Raw genomic sequence first — 22,240 nt, 5'->3', positions numbered from 1 at the left:
ATTCAACTGGCCCTGGCCGCATTTCTACCTGCTGGCTGCGGATGCCGAGTCCGTCTGTGCCTGCTGTGAGTGGTAGCTCCGCCCCCTGGTGCCACTGGGGATGATGGGGGCAAAAACTCCAGGGACCTGCTGCTGCCTCTTGCTGAGTCTGTGTGAGCCGTGCATGCCAGTAGCGCCGCCCCTCGCTCACAGGCAATGTCTGCGATGTGCACTAATCAGAGAGAGATCTGCTCTGATATATACCTATATACGCTAAAGTGGATCCGCTTGTATACTACACACTATTTACCTGCCTTGCTATATACACTAAAAGGGATCTGTATACACACATAATATATATATATATATATATATATATATATATATTAAAGGGGGATCTGCCTATATACACTAAAGGGGGGGGGGGGATCATCTACTTATTTACACTAAAAGGGGATCGGAATATATACACTAAAGGGGAGGATCTGCTTATATATATTGAAGGGGAAATCTGCCTATATATACTAAAAGGAGATATATATATATATATATATATATATATATATATATATATATATATATATATATATATATATATATATATATATATATATATATATATATATATATATATATATATATATATATATATATACACATATACATATATATATACACACACTAAAGGGGGGGGGGATCTGCCTATATACAGTAAATGGGATCTTGCACATGGAAATGCGTGCGTGAAGAGCATGAATGGGCGGGGCACCAAAATCTGGTTACGCTCAGGGCGTTGTGAAACCTAAGGCCGGCCCAGGCCACACACTGCATTGGACTATATAGTCTAGTCACTAACTGTCCCTCAGAGGAGCTCACAATGTAATCCCTACCTAGCGTGTTCCTAACCCCTTCCATTAGATTGTAAGCCTCTGGTAGGGTCCTTCCCTCTAGTGTATCTACCCTGATCATGCACCCCCTTCATTAGGTAACCTTCTTGCAGACTAATTTGGATTTGAACTGTGGTCTCTTAGGGTGCCCATACATTTACTGATTTGGACGCCAATAAACCACCCAATTCGATAATTATTATCGAATCTGACTAAAATCGGTGCCGCCAAAAGCATGCTCGACTGGGTGCGCAGCAATAATCACAGATGAATGCGACAGAAACCCTCAGCCACTGTCCCCCCTAGTGTAAAATGTGCCCCCTGCAGTTATACTTAAAGGGAAGATCCGCGCTGCTTAAAAAAAAAAAAAAAAAAAAAAAAAAAACTGCACTCACCTGGGGCTTCTTCCAGCTCCTAGAAGTCGATCGGTGCCCTCAGCGTAGCTCCTCTCCCTCCGGGCGTCCAGCAGTGAAGAAGCCGACCTCGCCAGGTCGGCGTCATGTGCGTTCCACGGCGCAGGTCACGCTGACCTGGAAGCCAACCTGGCGAGGTCGGCTTCTTCACCGCTGGACGCCGGGAGAGGAGCTGCGCCGAGGGCACCGATCGACTGCCAGGAGCTGGAAGAAGCCCCAGGTAAGTGCAGCGTGAACCTTCTCTTTAATCTGCTGCCTGCCACTGTCTCCACACTCCTGGATTCACATTGTTATGGGGTGCGAATGTGCCGGCAACAATGTTGGGCACAAGTAAGAGTGCACGGGGCACGTTTTACGCTGGTGGGGGGGCAGTGGCCAGAAGCAGACGAGGATGCGCAAATCGATCGCCAAATGGCCTGCGGTTTATGGCGCCAAACAGATCTCAGACAGACAGATAGACATCCGTCTATTGCTCAATCTGCCTACACATCGCCAATTATAGTTCTCCCCTATAACAGTACTCTTTATTATACTACCCCCTATTATAATGCCCCACATTATACTGTACCTATGCTATATTTATTAATTACCCTTTTATAGCATGCTCTATTATACCCCACCCCTCTCCCCCCACCATTCAGGGCGAGAATATGCGTTTGAAGAGAACACAGAGGATCCAAAGAGGCACTTTTGAAACTTTCTTAGCCCCCCCCCCCCCCCAGCAACCCCCTCCCCCATCAAGGGAGGTAAAAATTCCAGGGAACCCCTGAAAAGTCCTCAAGTTTGTACAATCAATGGACACCAACTACACCAACCAGGCAGCACAGTGGCGTAGCGGTTAGCACACTTGCCATGCAGCGCTGGGTCCCCGATTAAAATCCCAACCAGGGCACTATCTGCAAGGAGTTTGTTTGCTCTCCCCATGTCTGTGTGGGTTTCCTCCAGGCACACCAGTTTCCTCTCAAGTCCCAAAACAAACAGATAAGTTCAATGGCTTCCCCCTAAAAATTGGCCCTAGACTACAATACATGCATAGACATATGACTATGTTAGGGATTAGATTGTGAGCCTCTTAGGGACATTATACTCTGACAAGACTATATACTCTGTACAGCGCTGCGGAAGATGTCAGTGTTATATAAATACTAAATAATAATATTATTCAATTACGGTAGCTGCCAAATTTGGCAACCCCCTTTCAATATGTATATTCTATAGTCCTATAAATAAAAAAAAAAAAAAAAAAAAAAAAATTAAAAACTGTTCCATAATGTAAAAACATTAAGTTGTATATACACATAAGGCAGGGAACCTCCCCTTCTAGGCCTCACTGTCAGACAGAAATAGCTGAGGCTGCAGATCTGGCACCAGGCGGCACGGCAGAACGCTGCTCTAATAAATACAGTCTGGTGTCCTATTGTGACACACATGCTTTATAACAAATACTAAATATAATAAAGAAAGTACTGAGTGAGCAGACTGAATGCGATCTCCTTCTCCGCAGCACTACATCAGCAGCGCCTGAATCCCCCACCCTGCCCCAGGCTTCAGGTCGCCATGGAAACCTCTATAAGAAACAGCAGGCTTTTTGTATACAAGTCCTCGTCTCGAAGCCCGTGTTTACCATGCGCCCCTCTTAAAATCACGAGATTCCACATGATTAAATCTGGAGGCTGAGGAAAAACAACACAACACAGCTACCGTACTTGTCTTGGCTGCCCTGAAATATCTCCAGAGCACCAAAATCCCCCCTCACAGATCAGCAAAAGCATCTGATGTTGTCCAAACAAGCCGACATAGCAAGTCAGACCAAACAGGGCCGAAGTGTGAGGCGTGGAGAATCAGGCCTCACATGCAAACAGAACACAGCGCCTTTCATGTCCTGACAGTCCTGTGTATGGGCAGGCAACAGATCCCACTCCGGTCAGATGTGATCAGAGAAATGTCCGTCTCTCAGTTGATCTTTAGCCTCAGACGGCTCATACGTTAGCATTTTGTGTTCCTTGCATTAGCATTTTGTGTTCCTTGCATTAGCATTTTGTGTCATACTCTGACATAAACCAGCAGTTTGCACTAATTGTGTAACACGCGGTACTCTCTGGTGTTAGCAATATTGGCAATATTACCAGCCATTAGTAAATCAACCCCATTATCACACACAAAATCTGTTAAATCGAGGCTGTGAATGGCTAAAGCAGTGATGGCTAACCTCGGCACTCTAGCTTGACAAAACTACAAATCCCATCATGCTTCTGCCTCCCCGAGTTATGCTTAGAGCTGTCAGAGTATTGCAATGCCTCATGGGACTTGTAGTTCCACCACAGCTGGAGTGCCAAGGTTAGCCATCACTGGGCTAGAGCATGTACAGACATGCTTCTTTTAGTATTAAGCAGAGAATTGTGAAATCTACATCTGCCTTAAAGTGGAAGTAAGGTTACGCAATCAAAGGTGGCAGCTGCCTTTCAATTGAAGCGGACCTGAACTCAGAACTGCTTCTCTGCTCTCAAAGTTACGCAGCAGCAAAATGACCTTTAAAGAAAAACATTTCTTTGTTACAGCTGATACAAATCCTGCAATACATTGGCAGTGTGTCCACTTTCGGCTTTCATGGCAGCAGACATAGGGTTAACATCCGGTGTTTACAAATTAGCTGCTCTGCCGAGGCAGCCAGCTGACACAGCTGAGAGATCAAATTACAACGTGAGCTTAGTCACATATGAGATAGGCTAAACTCTCTACATACAGGGTGCATTTCTTTATGTTTTCCTTCTGTCCTATGCAAGAGTTCAGGTCCACTTTAAAAGATTAATTCACAGTTTTGTTAAGAAAAAGAAGTAAATCCCATCTACAATGTTAGCTGCAGGAAAGGCGTCTGTCTGGGCTGAACCTTCACAAAAAGCCACCTCTGAAGTCGGAATTCTTTTGGTTAATCATGTGTTATTTTACACATGTATCAATCCCAGTTTGCCTGGAGCTGAATGATGTCAGCGCTCCACTATGTAAACAGCTCAGTCTCCTCACAGTGAAGTGCTGTGGCCCCTACAATGATTCACATTTGGACAGAAATCATTATCTTGCACTGAGGAGGCCTAATAAGATCTAAGCAGCCATACCTGGGTCAACAGCAGTCTGATTCCTCAAACAATCCATTGCTTCCTGCACAGTTATTGACTTACTACTTGATCAAATTTCAGACATCTTATGTGTGGCACACATCGGATAGATATGACCTGACAGGCATCTGACAGGAATCTGATGGTCGAATCTGCTGTGAATCTGTAAGTGTATGGGTACCTTTACTGAAAGTGGATTGAATTTGCTGTCTTGATAGCACTGCACCACTTAAAGGAAACCATAGACGACTTTAATTGAGTTTTTATACTTATCTGAGGCTTCCTCCAGCCCCATGAGGAGGGTGGGCTCCCTCACCATGCACTCTGTTGTCTTCTAAACTCCTGCTGAGACACTAAATACCCCACCTGTGGAAGTTTGTGGTTTACTTGCAAAACATGTACTGTTAGTGGGCCTTGAGGACAGGGTTGGGGAACTCTGCTTACTTACAGCATCCTAGTGACTGCAGCCCTGGCACTTTGAGTCCACCGGGAGAAAGCACAATATAAATGTTCTGCGCCTGCATCTAACGTGTGTGACACGCACTGTATCAGATAGTTTGATCTGACAAAAATCTATCTGATGGACAAATCTGGTGAAAATCTATAATTGAATGGCCACTAGGGGGAGGGAAGATTGACCACACTTGTTATCAGATGTGGAGCAGTTGATGAAACCTAGAGAGAGGATGGGTCCCATGGCTGGAGGGTCCACTTCTAAACTGCAGCAGACACACATATTGTGTTAACTGAACGGCGGTGGAGTCTGCTTACCTGGCAAATAAATTGTGCATGTTGGCGTTTTTCACAACTACACCATAGAGTGTGAACAGACCCACAAGGTAGCAGGTCCACTTTCTGCCTATTACTGTAGTTAAAGGGACTCCGCGCACCTCTCATGAGTATGCCTAGAGACTTCGACCAGTACTGCAAAGTACTTTGCAGCTGCCATCTTGGCTATGTTATAACTTCCGGGTCACCCCTGTCTTCTCAGTTAGAGAAGTGCATCACTGAATGAAGCAGGAACAGGAAGTGACACGCATGGCCATTGCAAGAGGCTCCTCCAGAGGGGTCATAGCACGACTTTGTTGGAAGACGTCTGGCTTAAAGGCATGCCCATGAGAGGTGCTCGGAGTCCCTTTAATCTGCTGTGATAAAAATGCAAGGAAGTGGACAGATTGTGAACTGGCCTTTAGCATTTCTGCCTACTTCTCAAAACATACAAGCACTGAGCATTATTGAGGTTACTACTCTAGACACCCTCTGTGTGCCCCCAAAGACAGCCACAGTTCTTCAAGGCATACAAAGACGTGGTAGGTAACATTGCTTAGGGCCCATTTCCACTAGGGGCAAGATTCCCCTCACCAGGCGGTCGGTACCATTTTTTTTTGCTGCACACAAATGAATTCCCATGTATTTGAATACATACTCACATCAACACAAATGCCGGCCCTGACACAAACGGAAATGGGGCATTCGAGATTCTGTTCCATGCTGACATGATTGCACCACCCAATAACTGCAGATCTGTCAGCAGCAGTTTATGCTACAAATCTCCTGTCCTACCACATGCCAAACCTCCACCAGCTTGGACTGGTGACACCAGCAGAAACGACCCTGCTGATCATACCAAATTCTGACTCTGCCATCTGTTTGTCTTGGTAGAAATTGAGATTCATCACACCAGATGTTTCCCAGTCTTTAGCTGTGTTATGGTGTTGATGCTGTGCCCACTACAGCCTCAATTCTCTGATCTTATCTGAGAGGAGAGGAACGGAACCAGCACTACGAGCTGTGACATCTGAGATGCTTGTCAGTTCTATGATCCAGCAACCCAAGAACTGTTTATTAAAGTGGACTGCATAGGACAGAAAGAAAGCATAGAGAAATGCACCCTGTATGTACAAAGAGTTTAGCCTGTCTAATTTCCCCTCTTCTGTGACTGTAATTTGATCTCGTAGCTGTGTCAGCTGGCTGCCTCGGCAGAGCAGCTTATTGGTAAACACAGGATGTTAACACTATGTCTGCTCTATTGCAAATCAATGGGAGCCTGATGGGGCTCGGATTAGTATCCCGGTGTATCTTCTCTGCAGGGACCATAATGGACAGAGGCAGTAGTGGAGGAGGACCTCAATGGACAGCGCCACCAGTGGCAGAGGACCTCAATGGACAGCGCCACCAGTGGCAGAGGACCTTAATGGCCAGCGGCAGCAGTGGTGGAGGACATGAATGGACAGCAGCAGCAGTAGCAGAGAACCTTAATGGGCAGCAGCAGCAGAGAACCTTAATGGGCAGCAGCAGCAGAGAACCTTAATGGGCAGCGGCAGCAGTGGCCGAGGACCTTAATGGGCAGCGGCAGCAGTGGCCGAGGACCTTAATGGGCAGCGGCAGCAGTGGCCGAGGACCTTAATGGGCAGCGGCAGCAGTGGCCGAGGACCTTAATGGGCAGCGGCAGCAGTGGCCGAGGACCTTAATGGGCAGCGGCAGCAGTGGCCGAGGACCTTAATGGGCAGCGGCAGCAGTGGCCGAGGACCTTAATGGGCAGCGGCAGCAGTGGCCGAGGACCTTAATGGGCAGCGGCAGCAGTGGCCGAGGACCTTAATGGGCAGCGGCAGCAGTGGCCGAGGACCTTAATGGGCAGCGGCAGCAGTGGCCGAGGACCTTAATGGGCAGCGGCAGCAGTGGCCGAGGACCTTAATGGGCAGCGGCAGCAGTGGCCGAGGACCTTAATGGGCAGCGGCAGCAGTGGCCGAGGACCTTAATGGGCAGCGGCAGCAGTGGCCGAGGACCTTAATGGGCAGCGGCAGCAGTGGCCGAGGACCTTAATGGGCAGCGGCAGCAGTGGCCGAGGACCTTAATGGGCAGCGGCAGCAGTGGCCGAGGACCTTAATGGGCAGCGGCAGCAGTGGCCGAGGACCTTAATGGGCAGCGGCAGCAGTGGCCGAGGACCTTAATGGGCAGCGGCAGCAGTGGCCGAGGACCTTAATGGGCAGCGGCAGCAGTGGCCGAGGACCTTAATGGGCAGCGGCAGCAGTGGCCGAGGACCTTAATGGGCAGCGGCAGCAGTGGCCGAGGACCTTAATGGGCAGCGGCAGCAGTGGCCGAGGACCTTAATGGGCAGCGGCAGCAGTGGCCGAGGACCTTAATGGGCAGCGGCAGCAGTGGCCGAGGACCTTAATGGGCAGCGGCAGCAGTGGCCGAGGACCTTAATGGGCAGCGGCAGCAGTGGCGGAGGACCTTAATGGGCAGCGGCAGCAGTGGCCGAGGACCTTAATGGGCAGCGGCAGCAGTGGCGGAGGACCTTGATGGGCAGCGGCAGCAGTGGCGGAGGACCTTAATGGGCAGCGGCAGCAGTGGCGGAGGACCTTAATGGGCAGCGGCAGCAGTGGCGGAGGACCTTAATGGGCAGCGGCAGCAGTGGCGGAGGACCTGAATGGTCGGTGGCAGGTGAGTAGGTGAAACGGACTCGGAGAGCAGTCTCCTGAGAACGGACACCATCTGTTCTCATAGGCTGTTACATTAAAGCCATTTGTGTCCTGTTTGAGAAACATTCACCTCACTTCCTGTTCCACCAGTGAGATAATTATGGCATTGAGACCTGCATGTCTCAGGAAAGTAAAACCGGACAGAGGTTTCAGCTCTTCCTCATTCAACAGAACATTTACATTATAATTTTTAATTTGCTGTTTGTTTCAGCAGAAACTTCCCCCACTTCCTTATTAATAGGGGGTACATTCTCCCCAGTAACTACAAGGCCTGTAGTAACACTTGAGTTAAGATTCTAAACAGTGATGATCAGACAATGTTAAAGGAATGAAAATTCAGGTTAGTTAAGGGCTGGCAATATGACCTTGGTGGGAGTAGACATTCCTTCCGATTAAAAGCAGACACGTTTTAAAGTGGACCTGAACTCAGAACTTCCTCTCTGCTCTAAAATGTAAGCAATAACATAGCCTTTAAAGTGGACCCAAATTAAAAATACAAGATTTCAGAAATAAAATCTATTTTCTAAATTATAATCATAAATAGCAGCCTTTTTTCAGCTGCATGATGACAAATATAAAATATTTTACATTTACTGGAGGAACCCCTCCCTTCCATTCATATTGCATTTTACTGGACAGAATCCGACAGACTGGTGGAGGAGAAAAAAAACAAAACACAGGCTGCTACTGATGATGTCACAGGGAGGTGATCTCAGCTTGTGTGAGATTTCACATAGACGACGCCCCTGTGAGGGAGGGTAGCTGATGACAAACACGCCCATGATCTAAAACCTCCTACTAAGCTCAGAAGTAATGGCTGCCACCTGTATAACTCTAGTTATGAAAAGAGAAGGGTGAAAAGCATGCACTGAAATGCTCATAGGTTTGAAGGAGAGTTTATCTTTGTATGTGTCAGAGTGGTGCAACTAAATATTTTGAATTTAAACATTTTTGGTTTGGGTCCGCTTTAGGCTGGTTTCACAGTGGGACGTTACAGGCGCACGTTAGAGCAGCCTGTAACGCAGCCCACCGCACAGTAATGAAAAACCAATGGGGCTGTTCACAGTGCCCACGTTGCGTTACATTGTAACGCTGCGTCACAAGACAACGTACTGCATGCAGTACTTTAGACGCGGCTGAGCCGCGTTAGACTGCTTGCACATGCTCAGTAATGTTGGGGAGGAGCGGAGAGCGGCCAGGCACATGGCTAATTAATATGCACTGCACGTTGTGACGTGCAGTGTTTACTTCCTGGAGGGTTTACTTCCTGGAGCGGCCGCTCTGTGCGGCGACTGGCCGGCGGGACCACGTGATGCGCATCACTGCAACACTGACGCCAGAGTGAGCTGCACAACGCGGCTCACTCTGACGTCCAGATCCAGCACCACCAGGCGTTCCGTTAGGGGGACGTTATGCGACCTGCAGGCTCCCTGCACACTGCAAATCCGTTTTCCGATTCCGATTCCGTTTCCGATTCCGATTCCGTTTCCGATTCCGATTCCGTTTCCGATTTTCCTTGAATACATTCAACAGAAAAACGGATCAAAAAACGCAGCATGCAGTTAAGATTAAAAATCTGAATCGGAATCGGATGTAAAAACAGATTAAAAATCTGAATCTGATTTGCTTGCAGTGTGCAAGAGGCCTAACGCCCCCTCTAACGCAACGTCCTGGTGTGAAATTAGCCTTAAAGAAAAACAGCTGATATAAATCCTGCAATAAATCTGCAGTGTGTCAACTTCCTGCTTTTATAGAAGCAGACATAGGGTTAACATCCTGCGTTTACAAATTAGCAGCTCTGCCATGGCAGGGGAGACTCTGGAGCTTACACAGCTGAAGAGATCAAACTACACTGTAATTAGTCACAGATTAGACAGGCTAAACTCTCTAAATACATCCAGGGTGCATTTCTCTGTGGTTTCATTTTGTCCTGTGCTAGAGATCAGGTCCACTTTAAATGAACTCAGGGGACCCGTATACAGGCTACTCTCAGCTGAGGCTGAGCATGTGGAAGGCCGTTTCTAATTGGTTGCTACAGACCACCCTTTGGCTCAGGACTGAACGCTTATCCTAAAGACCACACTATCTCATGATTGTACGCTGGCTATAGGCACAGATGGGTAAATGATGGTGGATAAACACATATGGTCACACACAGTGTCATATTTCCTCTTTCTATTGTATTAGTCTTCCCGGGTAACCTTGTCCACGCATTGGTCATCCTCCCTCTGCTGACGGCACACATCTAGAACAGCAGCATGACTAACGCATCACAGAAACAAGAAGGAAGTACCTAAGTACAAGCCACTCATCCCTGCAGCACTGCAAGCAAGGCGCAAACACTGCAGCTGGGAGGGCAGCATGAACTGGAAGTCCGCAAAGGCCGCTTGAGATGGATTTCTGGCTATACAATCACAGAATGGGCTCTTTTACATTTTGATGTGGGGAAGAATTTATACATAGTCCCAAACAGTACTTTAATTAATATTATTCATTTAATATTGTGGATTTATATAGTGCTTTCATCTTCTTCAGTGCTTTCCAGAAGAAGTAGTCTTGTCACTGACTTTCACAACACGACATATAATATTTATATTTCACTTTTCTCCTGGTGGACTCAAAGCTCTTGAGCTGCAGCCACTAGGATGCACTCAGTAGGCAGTAGCAGTATTAGGGAGTCTTGTCCAAATAACTCCTTACTGAATAGGTCCTGGCTCACCGAGCCGGAAAAGCCGAGATTCGAACCCTGGTCTCCTGTGTGAGAGGCAGAGTCCTTAACCGTTACACTATCCAGCACCTCCAAAGACCTCATAATCAATCTAATCCATACCATAGTCATATGTCCACTTTCCCTACCATAGTCTAATGTCACTCTAGGAGGCAACCAACTCTCTTCCCAGTAGGTTTTGCTGTGGTAGGAAACTAGAATACATGAAGGAAACCCATACAAAACTTGGGGAGAACATCCTCACTTCATGCAGATAGTGTGCTGGCCTAGATTTTGGACTTCAACACTGCAGACAAGACTGCAAGACTGTTATCCACTACGCCATAATAGTAGAAGACCGTTAGCGAAGGCAGCACAAAGTTCTCGCATTTTGACAAATCACAGAAGTGCCGCGATTCCCAGAGCGATCGCAATTTGGCTACTACAGCTACTGTGATCGCACCCAAAGTGCCGCAAGCAGCGTTTTGTGGTGCTAACGCTGTGATCGTTCCACTGCCGCAGAATTTGCTGATCACTGGCGATCGGGTCTCAGGTCTAAGACCCTCATGTCCTATTTTGCTAGGTAAAGCTACATATACATGTATAATGGGAGTTACCATCATGGTGAAATGCGACCTCCGAAATCGAGGTACCTGTACTCCAATGACCGCGTCCTCTACAACTTGAAGTGTTGTAATTGGGCGAAAAGTAAGTATAGCCATTATACAAGCTACCCGAAATCCAAAAGTTCTAGAGGTCGCTGTCCACCCAATCACGTTAGCAGAATTTCCCTATGAGGTTTCCTGCTGGGTCACGTCAAGTACACTTGCACCAAAAGCCCTAAGTGGGGCACTATTTGGGTCACTCGCATTTTGCCAATTGTAACAGCAGCGCAATTAACATGTAAATCACCGATGCTCCTTTTCCATTAGCACGTTTCTTTTTATCCCAAATCGCAATTGCCAGCCTGCAAGATTTCTGCTGTGATCGCACGCTGAACCTGAGGCGAGAATGATATGGAGGCTGCCATATTCATTTCATTTTAAACAATGCTTTTTGCCTGGCAGCCCTACAAGTCTATTTGGCTGCAGCAGTGTCTGAATTGCACCAGAAAGAAGTATGCAGCTAATCTTGTCAGATCTGACAATAATGTCAAAAAACACCTTATCTGCTGCATGCTTGTTCAGGGTCTATGGCTAAAAGTATTAGAAGCAGAGGATCAGCAGGGCAGCCAGGCAACTGATATTGCTTGAAGTAGACCTGAACTCTTGCACAAGACAGAAGGAAAACAGAGAAATGCGCCCTGTATGTATTTAGAGAGTTTATCCTGTCTAATTGCTCCTCACCTGTGACTAATCACCAGTGTAATTTGATCTTGCAGCTGAGTCAGCTGGTTGTCTCAGCAGTGCAGCTGATTTCTAAACACAGGATGTCAACCCCATGTCTGCTTCTGTGAAAGCAGGATGTAGACAAACTTCAGATTTCAGGATATGCATCAGCTGTATCAAATAAATGTATGCTGTTGCATATGTTTTAGAGCAGAGAGGAAGTTCTGATTCCAGATCCGCTTTAAAAGGAAATAAACATGGCAGCCTCCATATCACTCTTACCTCAGGTTCACTTTCATTCATAAACAAGGGTACAAAAGCCATGCAATCACAATATGCAGACACAGTGTGCACTTATACTGGGCTAAGGCATTTGTGGTTGTTCAAAGCAAAACACAACATCCAACAATTAGAAAACCTCTTCACAATCATTGCAGCTGATCTGCCTGTGTACCCAGCAGCCCCTTACACAGCCTGTTACAGGTATTTCATTTTCCACAGACACAGTTCAGGCCTGTTTTAAGGCCTACCTTACTTCTGCGTGTCACCATGATGTAGGTCTGTTGCCATGGCAGCAGAACAGAATGTGGTGGAGGAGGTGTGACAGGCACTTATTCAGCACTTGGGACCCTCATTGTACCGCTGACCATAGACATAGCGCTGCCACACCAGCTTCAGGCACTGTGTGGCTTGATGTCACCACAGACAGAGCTAGGCAGACAGCACTGCAATCAGCTATGAGATGGGGCAAGCTGGTGTTTGGGCAATGGAATGCAGCAGGAACGCTATTTCAGCCATTGCTGGGGAACCCATAATGGGATCATTACCTAATCCTTTGCTGTATCTCATGTGTGAAGGCATTATTCGTGACACAATCACTTCCTCAATCTATACTATACAGAGCAACCCCGGGTTTCTTTCTGAGGACATCTTGTGTGGATTTCCCTTTGAATACACTGTAAAGATGCCCATTAACTATGCAATATATCCCTCAAATGTGGTAATTCGAATTTTACAATTCAATTGTACAAAAAAACAAAACAAAAAAACACAGAATATGTGGAGAAGAAGATCGACATGACACGATCGTATGATAGATTGGAATAATTTTGTTGATCGGAATGATGGATTTTACGATCTTATCTGAAGATAAATAATCGTCCCGTTTATAGGAATAATCAATAATTACCTTCCCATTACATAAAAACCCGCAAATCCGATTAAATGACTGCATCTGAGGAAAATATTGTACCTATTAGTGTTCCTTATCGTCGCTGAAAAGATGGCCCCCTCAGAGTCCAGTGTTCTCCCCAGGCTCTTTTACCCGGATACTCCACCCGAAACGCTAGTTTCAGTGAGCACCCAGCCTTACATCTGCTCAACTCCTCCTCTGCTGTAAGCAGAGAAGCGCCAGCCTTGCATTCTCTCATCTCGCCCCACCCGGCTATTTTTTCATGCCACCCGGCTGGAAAAAATGTCTGGGGAGCACACTGGAGTCAGTTCTGTGCGTGGCCGCAGCCATGCTCAGACTCGACATGTCACGGTTCTCTGCTGCAGAGTAACACCACTGCGTATGCTTTTGACATGCGTCGTGTTACAACCACTGCAATTCGGCTGTATTCAAATTGAACCCGAATTGCACTGGCGGGCGGCAGAAGTGACAATGGACTGATCGGCGAGCAGCAGTTCAGTTGTCCGTCTTAAAGAGGTAGTAGGGACCTTTCGCTGAATCGCAACGGACATCATTATCGCATCCCAATGCAATGCAATGATATTCCTATGGTATGACATAGGGTGCTGCGCGTCTTGTCAGAGTAACGCACAACATACTGTGTGTTTACAGTAGCAGTGAAGCATACTTTCATTGTACTGTATGGTCGCATAGCATGTGTAACGCACGATGCAAGTTTTTGGCACTGTTGCCATGGTATCGCAATGCAACGCACACAGTGTGGAAGGACCCTAAAGACGATCATGAATTAAAAACCTTCCATCATCCTTGGGTCTTTTACTGTACTGTAGTACTGCTTGGCGCTCTCTAATAGCCTAGAATAGATGAAGCTTCAAATTACATAGGATAACCCACATCCACCAATGGCATAAGGTTATAGTCTACCTGTCCAAATCAGATTGGATTACATCCATTCCGTGGGTTACAGTAAGCACATTATTAAACCAACCAGCTTATTCAGCAAAAATCCGAAACCTAGAGGAACCAATCAAAATCAATTTTGTACATAGGTGACTGTATTGAAGGGGGGAGTGATTGGTTGCTATGGGTACTTCAGACTAATTACTGCACAAGTCAATGAAAATTGGCCATGCATTCTCTAGAGAACAAGTCAACTGTAGAAAGGGAATGTGGAAGTGCTGCCATAGCAACCAATTCTGGTCTAGATAACACCTTCACCAGTACTGTTTTAACAAGTGTTAAACTAGTTGCCATAGGCAACACGCAGACTTTCATACTCACAAATATGCACTATTGTTATGGTTACAAAGCCACATATACGCGATTCAATAAAATAATCCAATTTTACAGCAATTCGATACAATAAGATCATGGGGGGGGGGGGGGGGGGGGGGTTCCTGATCAATTTTTATGAAAACTGAGTGGTGTAGGGTATATTGTAAATTTCTTAAATTCTAGAAATACAAACAATTTTTGTAATTGATTTACAATCTACCCTATACCACCATTTCAAAAAATTTTTAACGTGTGGTCACCTTGGGCCCACTTGTTTTCAAGGAAAGCAATTTTGGGCCCTGCTTTCCCTTATGAAATCGCTCCGAAAATGCTGCATGCAGGGCAATTGCAATTCCGACAAATCACAGTCACTCCTGTGGGATTACAGCCATTCCTGGAAAGCCAAATTTGATGATGAAAGCACCCTTGTGGGCCCCAGGCCTGAGGGCCAGTGTTAAGCCTGGTACAAACTTTAAATAATGATTGGCCAATCACTGACCAATTTTAACACCTCCATATAGTATGAGGGCTTACCTACAAAACTGCTCAACAGCATTCAACATCTGTTGGCCTTCATACTACATGGAGGTGGTAACATTGGTCTGTGATTGGCCAATCATAATTGAAAGGGTGTACCAGGCAGGGGACACACCTGAGCAAATCTGCAATGTTTTGCCGCGGACAAAACCACATGCGGAATCGCATATAATGATAGTCTATGGTGCTGCAGCGTGTCCTGCAGGCATAGGCCATTCCACATAGTGTGATGCTAGGTTCACAGTGGGACATTGCGGAGCTGCGTTATAAAATCTTATAGCGCAGCTTATACTGCACTGCAATGCTAATCCTACGGGACGTTCACAGTGCAACGTTAGCGTCACATTGTAACGTGTAGCGTTATGGTAACTCGCTGCTTGCAGTGTGTTACCTCTAAACGCACACATTACCAGGTGCAGGAAAGCATGCTTTTAATTGCCAGTATGCTTTCCTGTACCTACTGTATGCAATAGTAGCGCAGCATTAATCTGCATTACCAGTTTTTTGTTGCGTTGCGACTGTACCGTCTCATCGCAACATCTACTGTGAAACTAGCCTTAAAGAGACTCTGAAGCCATCTAAAAAAAATAATACTTTTTACTGTTTATTTCTCTTTAGCAATATGAGCAGAAGTGAAACGCTTCATTCCTGCAGCAGAACGCTATATTTAAACCCAAATACCGGGGCAAAATTCCATGACGTTCCAAGTCATGTATTTTGCTGCCCGGGGGAGGCAGAGCTTAGCGCTGTAGTTCTGCCTCCATTAGCATCAATCCCCGCCCCTCAGTGAAAGAAGAAAGAGAGGGGCGGGGAGAGGTGGCGATCAGCGGGGATTGATGCTAATGGAGGCAGAGCTACAGCGCTAAGCTTTGCCTCTATCAGGAAGCGCTCCCCACATTTTTCCCTGGGGATTTGGGGGGTTTAAATACAGCGTTCTGCCGCGAGAATACAGTGTTTCACTTATGCTCATATTGCTAAACATAAATGAATAGTAAAAAGAAGAATTTAGGATGGCTTCAGTCTCTCTTAAAGGGAACCTAAACTGAGAAGGATAAGGTTTTTTCCTTTATAAAAAAACAACATTTGCCTGACTCTCCTGATGATCCTGTGTCTCTAATACTTTTATGCTACGTACACACTTGCCATAACTATCGTAACTATGCAAGGAATGATAGTTACCAGACGAACAATATTGGAAAGATTGGAATGCAACGATGGGATGCAGCGATCATCATACACATTTTAACGATCGTTCTCGCAGAAAAGAACGACCAGAAGGAAATGTTACGTACATATTTATATATAATTAAAAAAAAAAAAAACCACTGACATGGAGTTACAATAGATACAAATATATGATTGTTAACTGGAAAACAAAGTTTAATTGAAATGAGCAATGTAACAATCTTTACGGCCGCGCTACAAAGGAAGTACTGAAGCTGGGCAGAATTCAACGCAGGCGCATTGGCCCTTGTAACGATCGTTCTCGGCCGATGTCTGTACACACTATAGTTTTGTAACGATTGTCAGTAGATACGATCCGTCAGGTTGGATATTTCCATCTTCCCGATGTCGTTCTTTTGTCGTTCGTGTTTATGATCGTTGGGTAAAGTTTTTTCCCCGATTGTCGGCGGAACGATCGTTAATTAGCTGTTTCAAAACGACCGTAGTCGCCAGTGTGTACGCAGCATTAGCCACAGCCCCTCAACAAGCATGCGATCAGGTGCTCTGACTGAAGTCAGACTGGATTAGCTGCATGCTGGTTTCAGGTGTGTAATTAAGCCACTATTGCAGGCAAATAGATGAGCAGGACTGCCAAGCAACTGGTATTGTTTAAAAGAAAACATCCATATCCCTCTCAGTTTAACAATGGTTAATTTGCATATATTCAGCAGTGATGCACTGGGAGACATCTCAAGCTCACTCCAACCTGAATTATCGCAAATTCTTTCTGTTTTAAGAAAGCAAACATTTGTTTTCCTCTCAGTTTAGGTTCCCTGTAAAGATAACAAAAAAAACAACAACAACCTGCACTACTGTTCTGCAAAGCCCATGCAGTTTAGGATAGAAATCAATTGCTACTGAAAAAAAACAAAAGACGCTTGTTAAAACGCTCTGGATTTCGTTTAACTGTGCATCAAAATGTCTGCAATTCCCGCAGAAGCAAGTGTGATCCCTCCCTAAAAGTGGCCACTAACAATACAATTTGCCAAACAATCATTTCCAAACGATTATTCATATGAACCATCAGAAATGATTTTGGGACTACTAATGGACAAAAATCTCCTAACCAATCTGGACAGATTGATAGGATCAATTTGAAAATCCGATCAATTTCATTAAAGAGAACCCGCGGCGGGGTTCTCACAACAAAATCCTCATACAGAGGCTGTCTCTGCCTATCGAGCCCAGCCTCTGTTGCTAATCAGATCCCCCCTAAATCCCCCCTGCACTCAGCCAGACCCCATAAATCACAGCCGCGCCGTGCGGCTGTGTTTACCTTCCGAACGTCAGTCTCTGCGCTCCCCCCGCCTCCTGCAGAGCTCCGGTCCCCACCCGCGTCCCTTCCCTCCAATCAGCGTGGAGGGAAGGGACGTGGGCGGGGACCGGAGCAATACAGGAGGCGGAGAGAGCAGAGACTGACGTTAGGAAGCTAAACACAGCCCGCTGCGTGTCGGCAGTGCGGCTGAGATTTATGGGGTCTGGCTGAGCGCAGGGGGGATTTAGCGGGGAGCCGATTAGCAACAGAGGCTGGGCTCGATAGGCAGAGCCAGCCTCTGTATGGGGATTTTGGGTACTTATCCGTTAGCCGGGCGCATCCGGCAGGTGGCGCTGTTGATCTTAATTCCAATCATAATTACTTCACGTCAACCTGTGAATGTAAACGCCGGATGCGCCCGGCTTAAACAGATCAAGCCGCCGGCTTGCTTCGTGTCTCGCTCTTCTCCCCCTCTTGCCCTCTCTCCTATAGAACACTGGGGTGGGGACATGCGTGTCCCCCCAGAGTCGTTCGTCGCAATGCCGCGACGAACGACTCTGGGGGGACACGCATGTCCCCTCCCCAAGGCTCATACGAGAGAGGGCAAGAGGGGGAGGAGAGCGAGACACTCACGAAGCAAGCCGGCGGCTTGATCTGTTTAAGCCGGGCGCATCCGGCGTTTACATTCACAGGTTGATGTGAAGTAATTATGATTGGAATTAACATCAACAGCGCCACCTGCCGGATGCGCCTGGCTAACGGATAAGTACCGGATTTTGTTGTGAGAACCCCGCCTCGGGTTCTCTTTAATCTGATCGAATTGGTTAGGATATTTTTGTTCATTAGTGGTCCCAAACTATCATTCCTGATCGTTCATATGAATAATCGTTTATAAACGATTATTCAGCAAATTGCAAAGTTAGTGGCCACCTTTGCATTAGACTCACCTGGAACCTAATGTATAATAATGGTATACTAGGCACTGCCAAAGGCTGCTTTCCAAGAACAGCCAACAGAGGGAGATCAGTGCAAGCAGGGGGAGGGGGATCAGTCTGCTAATCATTACAACTATTCACAGCACATATAGAGGTAATCATTACCGCCATAAAACCAATTAAGAAACAATTCAGCAGCAGAGAGATGCAAATATTCCAACAGGTAACTGAGCCAAACAGGTTCAGCAGCTCCTGAATTGGTATAGATCAACTGCAGGTTGCATGCAAAACTGGAATGCCGTAGTGGGCCCCTATGCAGCAAGGCCCCAGGTGCAGTCATAACACCCCCAATTCCTACACCTCGAGATGTACGAGTTTCAGCTCTATCCTCATTGCTTATGGAAGACAGACATACACAGCCTGGTATACACATCCAATTTTGATTGGCCAACTTTATCAATTCCATGAAGTATGAAAGCTTACCTACACAATCTGTTTTCAGTATTCAAAATCTGTTAGCCATCATACTACATGCAGGTGGTAAAGTTGTCACTGGCCAATCGAAATTTTAATTGTGTACCTGGCTTTACATTAATTCTTCTAGTTAAAGGACAACTGAACCGAGAGGTATATGCAGGCTGCCATATTTATCTCCTCTTAAACAATACCAGTTGCCTGGCAGCCCTGCTTATCCATTTGGTTGCAGTAGTGTCTGAATCACACCAGAAACAAGTATGCAGCTAATCTTGTCAGATCTGACAATAATGTCAGCAACGCCTGATCTGCTGCATGCTTGTTCAGGGACTATGGATGAAAGTATTAGAGGCAGAGGATCAGCAGGGCTGCCAGGCAACTGGTTTTGCTTAAAAGGAAATAAATATGGCAGCCTCCATATCGCTCTCGCTTCAGTTGTCCTTTAAGCAGGTAAAAGCTAAATGGAGACCCCGATTGTTTCCCAAAGCAAAAATTGTCCCTAACCTTCCACCAGCAGGACCATTGGCGCTAGTTTGGTTGAGGTGACCCAGCAGGAAATTCCGCTTACGTGATTGGTTGCTGTTTCAATGGGTTTTCAACAATTTTACTGCCTCCATGTAGTAGAAGTAGGATGATCAATGATATGCAAATACTTCCGAGTTTATGTAAATTTATGTAACTTTTTATGCAAATATGCACTTTGAAAATGGACCAATTTAAACCTGGGTTGGACTTGATTGGTCCATTTCAAGTTCAGTGGCATAGCAAGAGGGGTTGCAAGGTTGCGACCGCACCGGGCCCTTGGGCTAGAGGGGCCCACCCTCAAACACAATATTACCTCTCTATTCGTCCTGTGCTGGTAATAATCACTTCTATAATTGTTCTAAATAGTTTTCATTAAACTGTTCCCCATCACCTTCTTGCACCTCTGACACTGTGGCACCGGGCCCATAGCTCCTTAGCTACGCCACTGTTCAAGTTGCATATATTTGCATACAAATAAGTTTGCATAACAGAAATATTTGCATCTTTTTGATCATCCCTAAGTGAGTGTCAACAGATTTTGGATACTATGAGCAGATTGTGTAGGTAAACCCTTATACTACACGGAGGTGGTAACACTGGTCTGTGATTGGCCAATCAAAATTGAAGGCGTGTACCAGGCTTTAGTAGAGAATACACGTATTAAGCAGGGTAACCCGTGACGAGTTAATAATGGCAGCGCTCATATTTCTACCGTTACAGACTCACTTTAAATGAAAAGTGATTGGTTGTTGTGGTTTATAGAACAGCTGCGGTTTACACGGCTCTATTCAATAAGCCCCTTTCTGTAAGTTAATGCTTTTACAACAATCAATAAATCACCAAGACCAGACACAGTCTGCAGTTATGAAACAGGAGACAGTCATCCCTCTTGGGGTATTGTGAAATTACAACTTCCTTATCTAGGACTGAGCACATGGTCTCTGATTCCATGCTAGATACAATGATACAATCCTTCCCCTACCACAGCTCTGCTTCATTTAATTACAAAAAAGCCAGTTATGCAAATATAGAGGACTCCTGCCCTGCACAGCACAAGGTGACAGCAAGCTTGTGTCATTCCTTCACTGGGAAGCTCAACAAGAGGGGGGCAGGGGACATTAATTCAATCCCTAACCATTGTACACTGGTGTCAAAGTCAATGGAGCGAGTCACTGTCACCACTGCAAAATGACAGGACTCTCGTCCTGCAGACAGCCATAGCTCAGCTCTTCCAGGCCTGGTTTTGAACAGTACAATTTCAGATAAATCCTGGACCATACCATTCAACTGTTATTTTCCCGCGGAATCCAGACGGCGGAACCCCAGGAGGCATCAAATTTCCAACATTTCCACTAGAACTGGTTTCTATTAAAACATCTAAACCACCACAAAAGGAATTTGGGGGGGGGGGGATAAGGATACAAGATACAGTGGCTGCAGAACCTCATAAAACCCTCCAGTCAGGGAGGGAGAGAGAAGCATGCTTTGCACATCAAAGCTGACCTCAAATAACTATCTACATAATGCCGGGCACACACACGACTCAATTTCCTGTCCAATCGACGAGGAATCTGACAGAAAGTCGATAATGGGATCTACCGATAACTATTTACATAAAGGTTGGGCAAACACGACTCAATTTCCTGTCCGATTGACCGGTAATCTGACCGGAAGCCAATAACAACACCTATTTTCTCATGATAACTTTGCAAAATTGATCCCGTTATGGGAACGGGAGAAGATTGGACATGTCGGAAATAACCGTACGACAGGAAATTGCATTGTGTGTATTTAGCATTAAGCTACTGTGACCCACGATTTTTTTCTGATCCAATCAGAATTTAAGAATAAAAAAAATAAGAAATATGGAAGCTTTAGCTCAGAGCTCCTGATTTATTTTTACTTACATCTGGAACATGACCTCATTGAGGAAAGCGCCATCCACCAAAGCGACATATTCATCCAGCAAAGTCGCTTTTCCTTTGACCAGAGCTCCGAACGTCTTGATCTGGGGAGAGAGAAAACGGTTACGATGGACATAGCAGCACATGGATCATTCTCCGCTCACGCCTGGCCCAATCCACACAAGGAGATCCACAGACAATTCCTTACCCAGCTCACCAGCGGGCTGCCCATAAAATACTCCAGGATGGGAGTAAATATATCACTCTCCATCTTCAAAAATAGGTATCTCTATAAATCCTTTTTTTTTCCTCCTGAGAAAAATCCCAACGGTCTTCCTAGAGCAATGAGCTCCTTCTCCAGCATCCAGGATGAAGCAAAGCCATGGGTGGAAATCAAAGCACCAGAAAGCAAATGATAGGATGCCAATATTGGAGGCACTTGTGGGGAGAAAGCCTCAGAGATGCATTCAGATATCCCCCATATACATTGTAATGCTAGAGGCTGTGGCTCCCCTCCCTCCAGTCTCTGCAGAGAAGCAGGACTAGGGTCTGCTTGCAGCACTAGGGGGAGGCATCATCTGGAGGAGAGGAGACTGTGCAAAGGGGGAGGGATGGGAGGGGTGGAGAGAGCAGAAAGAGCTCCAGTCTTACAGCAGCTCTTCAAGGGAAAAAAAATAAGAATTGTAGGCAAGCGCAGCAGACTAGCAGAGCTGCTCCTGACACATCCCCTAGTAAAGCCACTACTGAGTGATAGTCTGTGAAGGGAGGACTCCTCCTCTAGCTCAATGCCTGATTCTACAGAAGCCATTGCAGCAACGGATGTGAACTGACAGATCGCTGCTTCTTCCTTTCGGTTATAATTCACAGAGCATTTTCCTCTATGGGTTTTACGACGGGTTGCCACCCATTAACCCCATCCGGGTTTCCTGTCAGAGAGGTCTGATTTTTAGCGCTTTTTTCCTTCTAGGCTGGGTTCACACGAATCGATATTACCTGGAAATGTGCATGCA

At 46.1% G+C, this 22,240-nt stretch overlaps 1 protein-coding gene across 7 annotated transcripts in view; it reads right to left on the bottom strand.

Annotated features, from left to right (window-relative positions):
- Positions 1–21,830, bottom strand: part of CCDC88A (coiled-coil domain containing 88A) — a 270,112-nt gene extending 248,282 nt beyond the window's left edge. For 4 of the 7 annotated variants that reach the window (XM_068232542.1, XM_068232543.1, XM_068232544.1 and 1 more), the window contains exons 1-2: positions 21,439–21,828; positions 21,234–21,334 (exon numbers count right to left, since the gene is read on the bottom strand). In XM_068232542.1, the coding sequence (XP_068088643.1) occupies positions 21,234–21,334; positions 21,439–21,501 (164 nt within the window). In that variant the 5' untranslated portion in view covers positions 21,502–21,828. Of the gene's footprint in view, positions 1–21,233; positions 21,335–21,438 lie in introns of all 7 variants that reach the window. The other 3 variants (XM_068232537.1, XM_068232539.1, XM_068232538.1) reach the window with 1 other exon arrangement.
- Between the last annotated feature and the right edge of the window lie 410 nt (positions 21,831–22,240).

Source organism: Hyperolius riggenbachi, chromosome 4 (genome assembly GCF_040937935.1).
Source record: "Hyperolius riggenbachi isolate aHypRig1 chromosome 4, aHypRig1.pri, whole genome shotgun sequence".
Taxonomy (NCBI): Eukaryota; Metazoa; Chordata; class Amphibia; order Anura; family Hyperoliidae; genus Hyperolius; species Hyperolius riggenbachi.
Note: the sequence above shows the minus strand (reverse complement) of the source record. Positions and strands in the feature narration are given on the sequence as shown.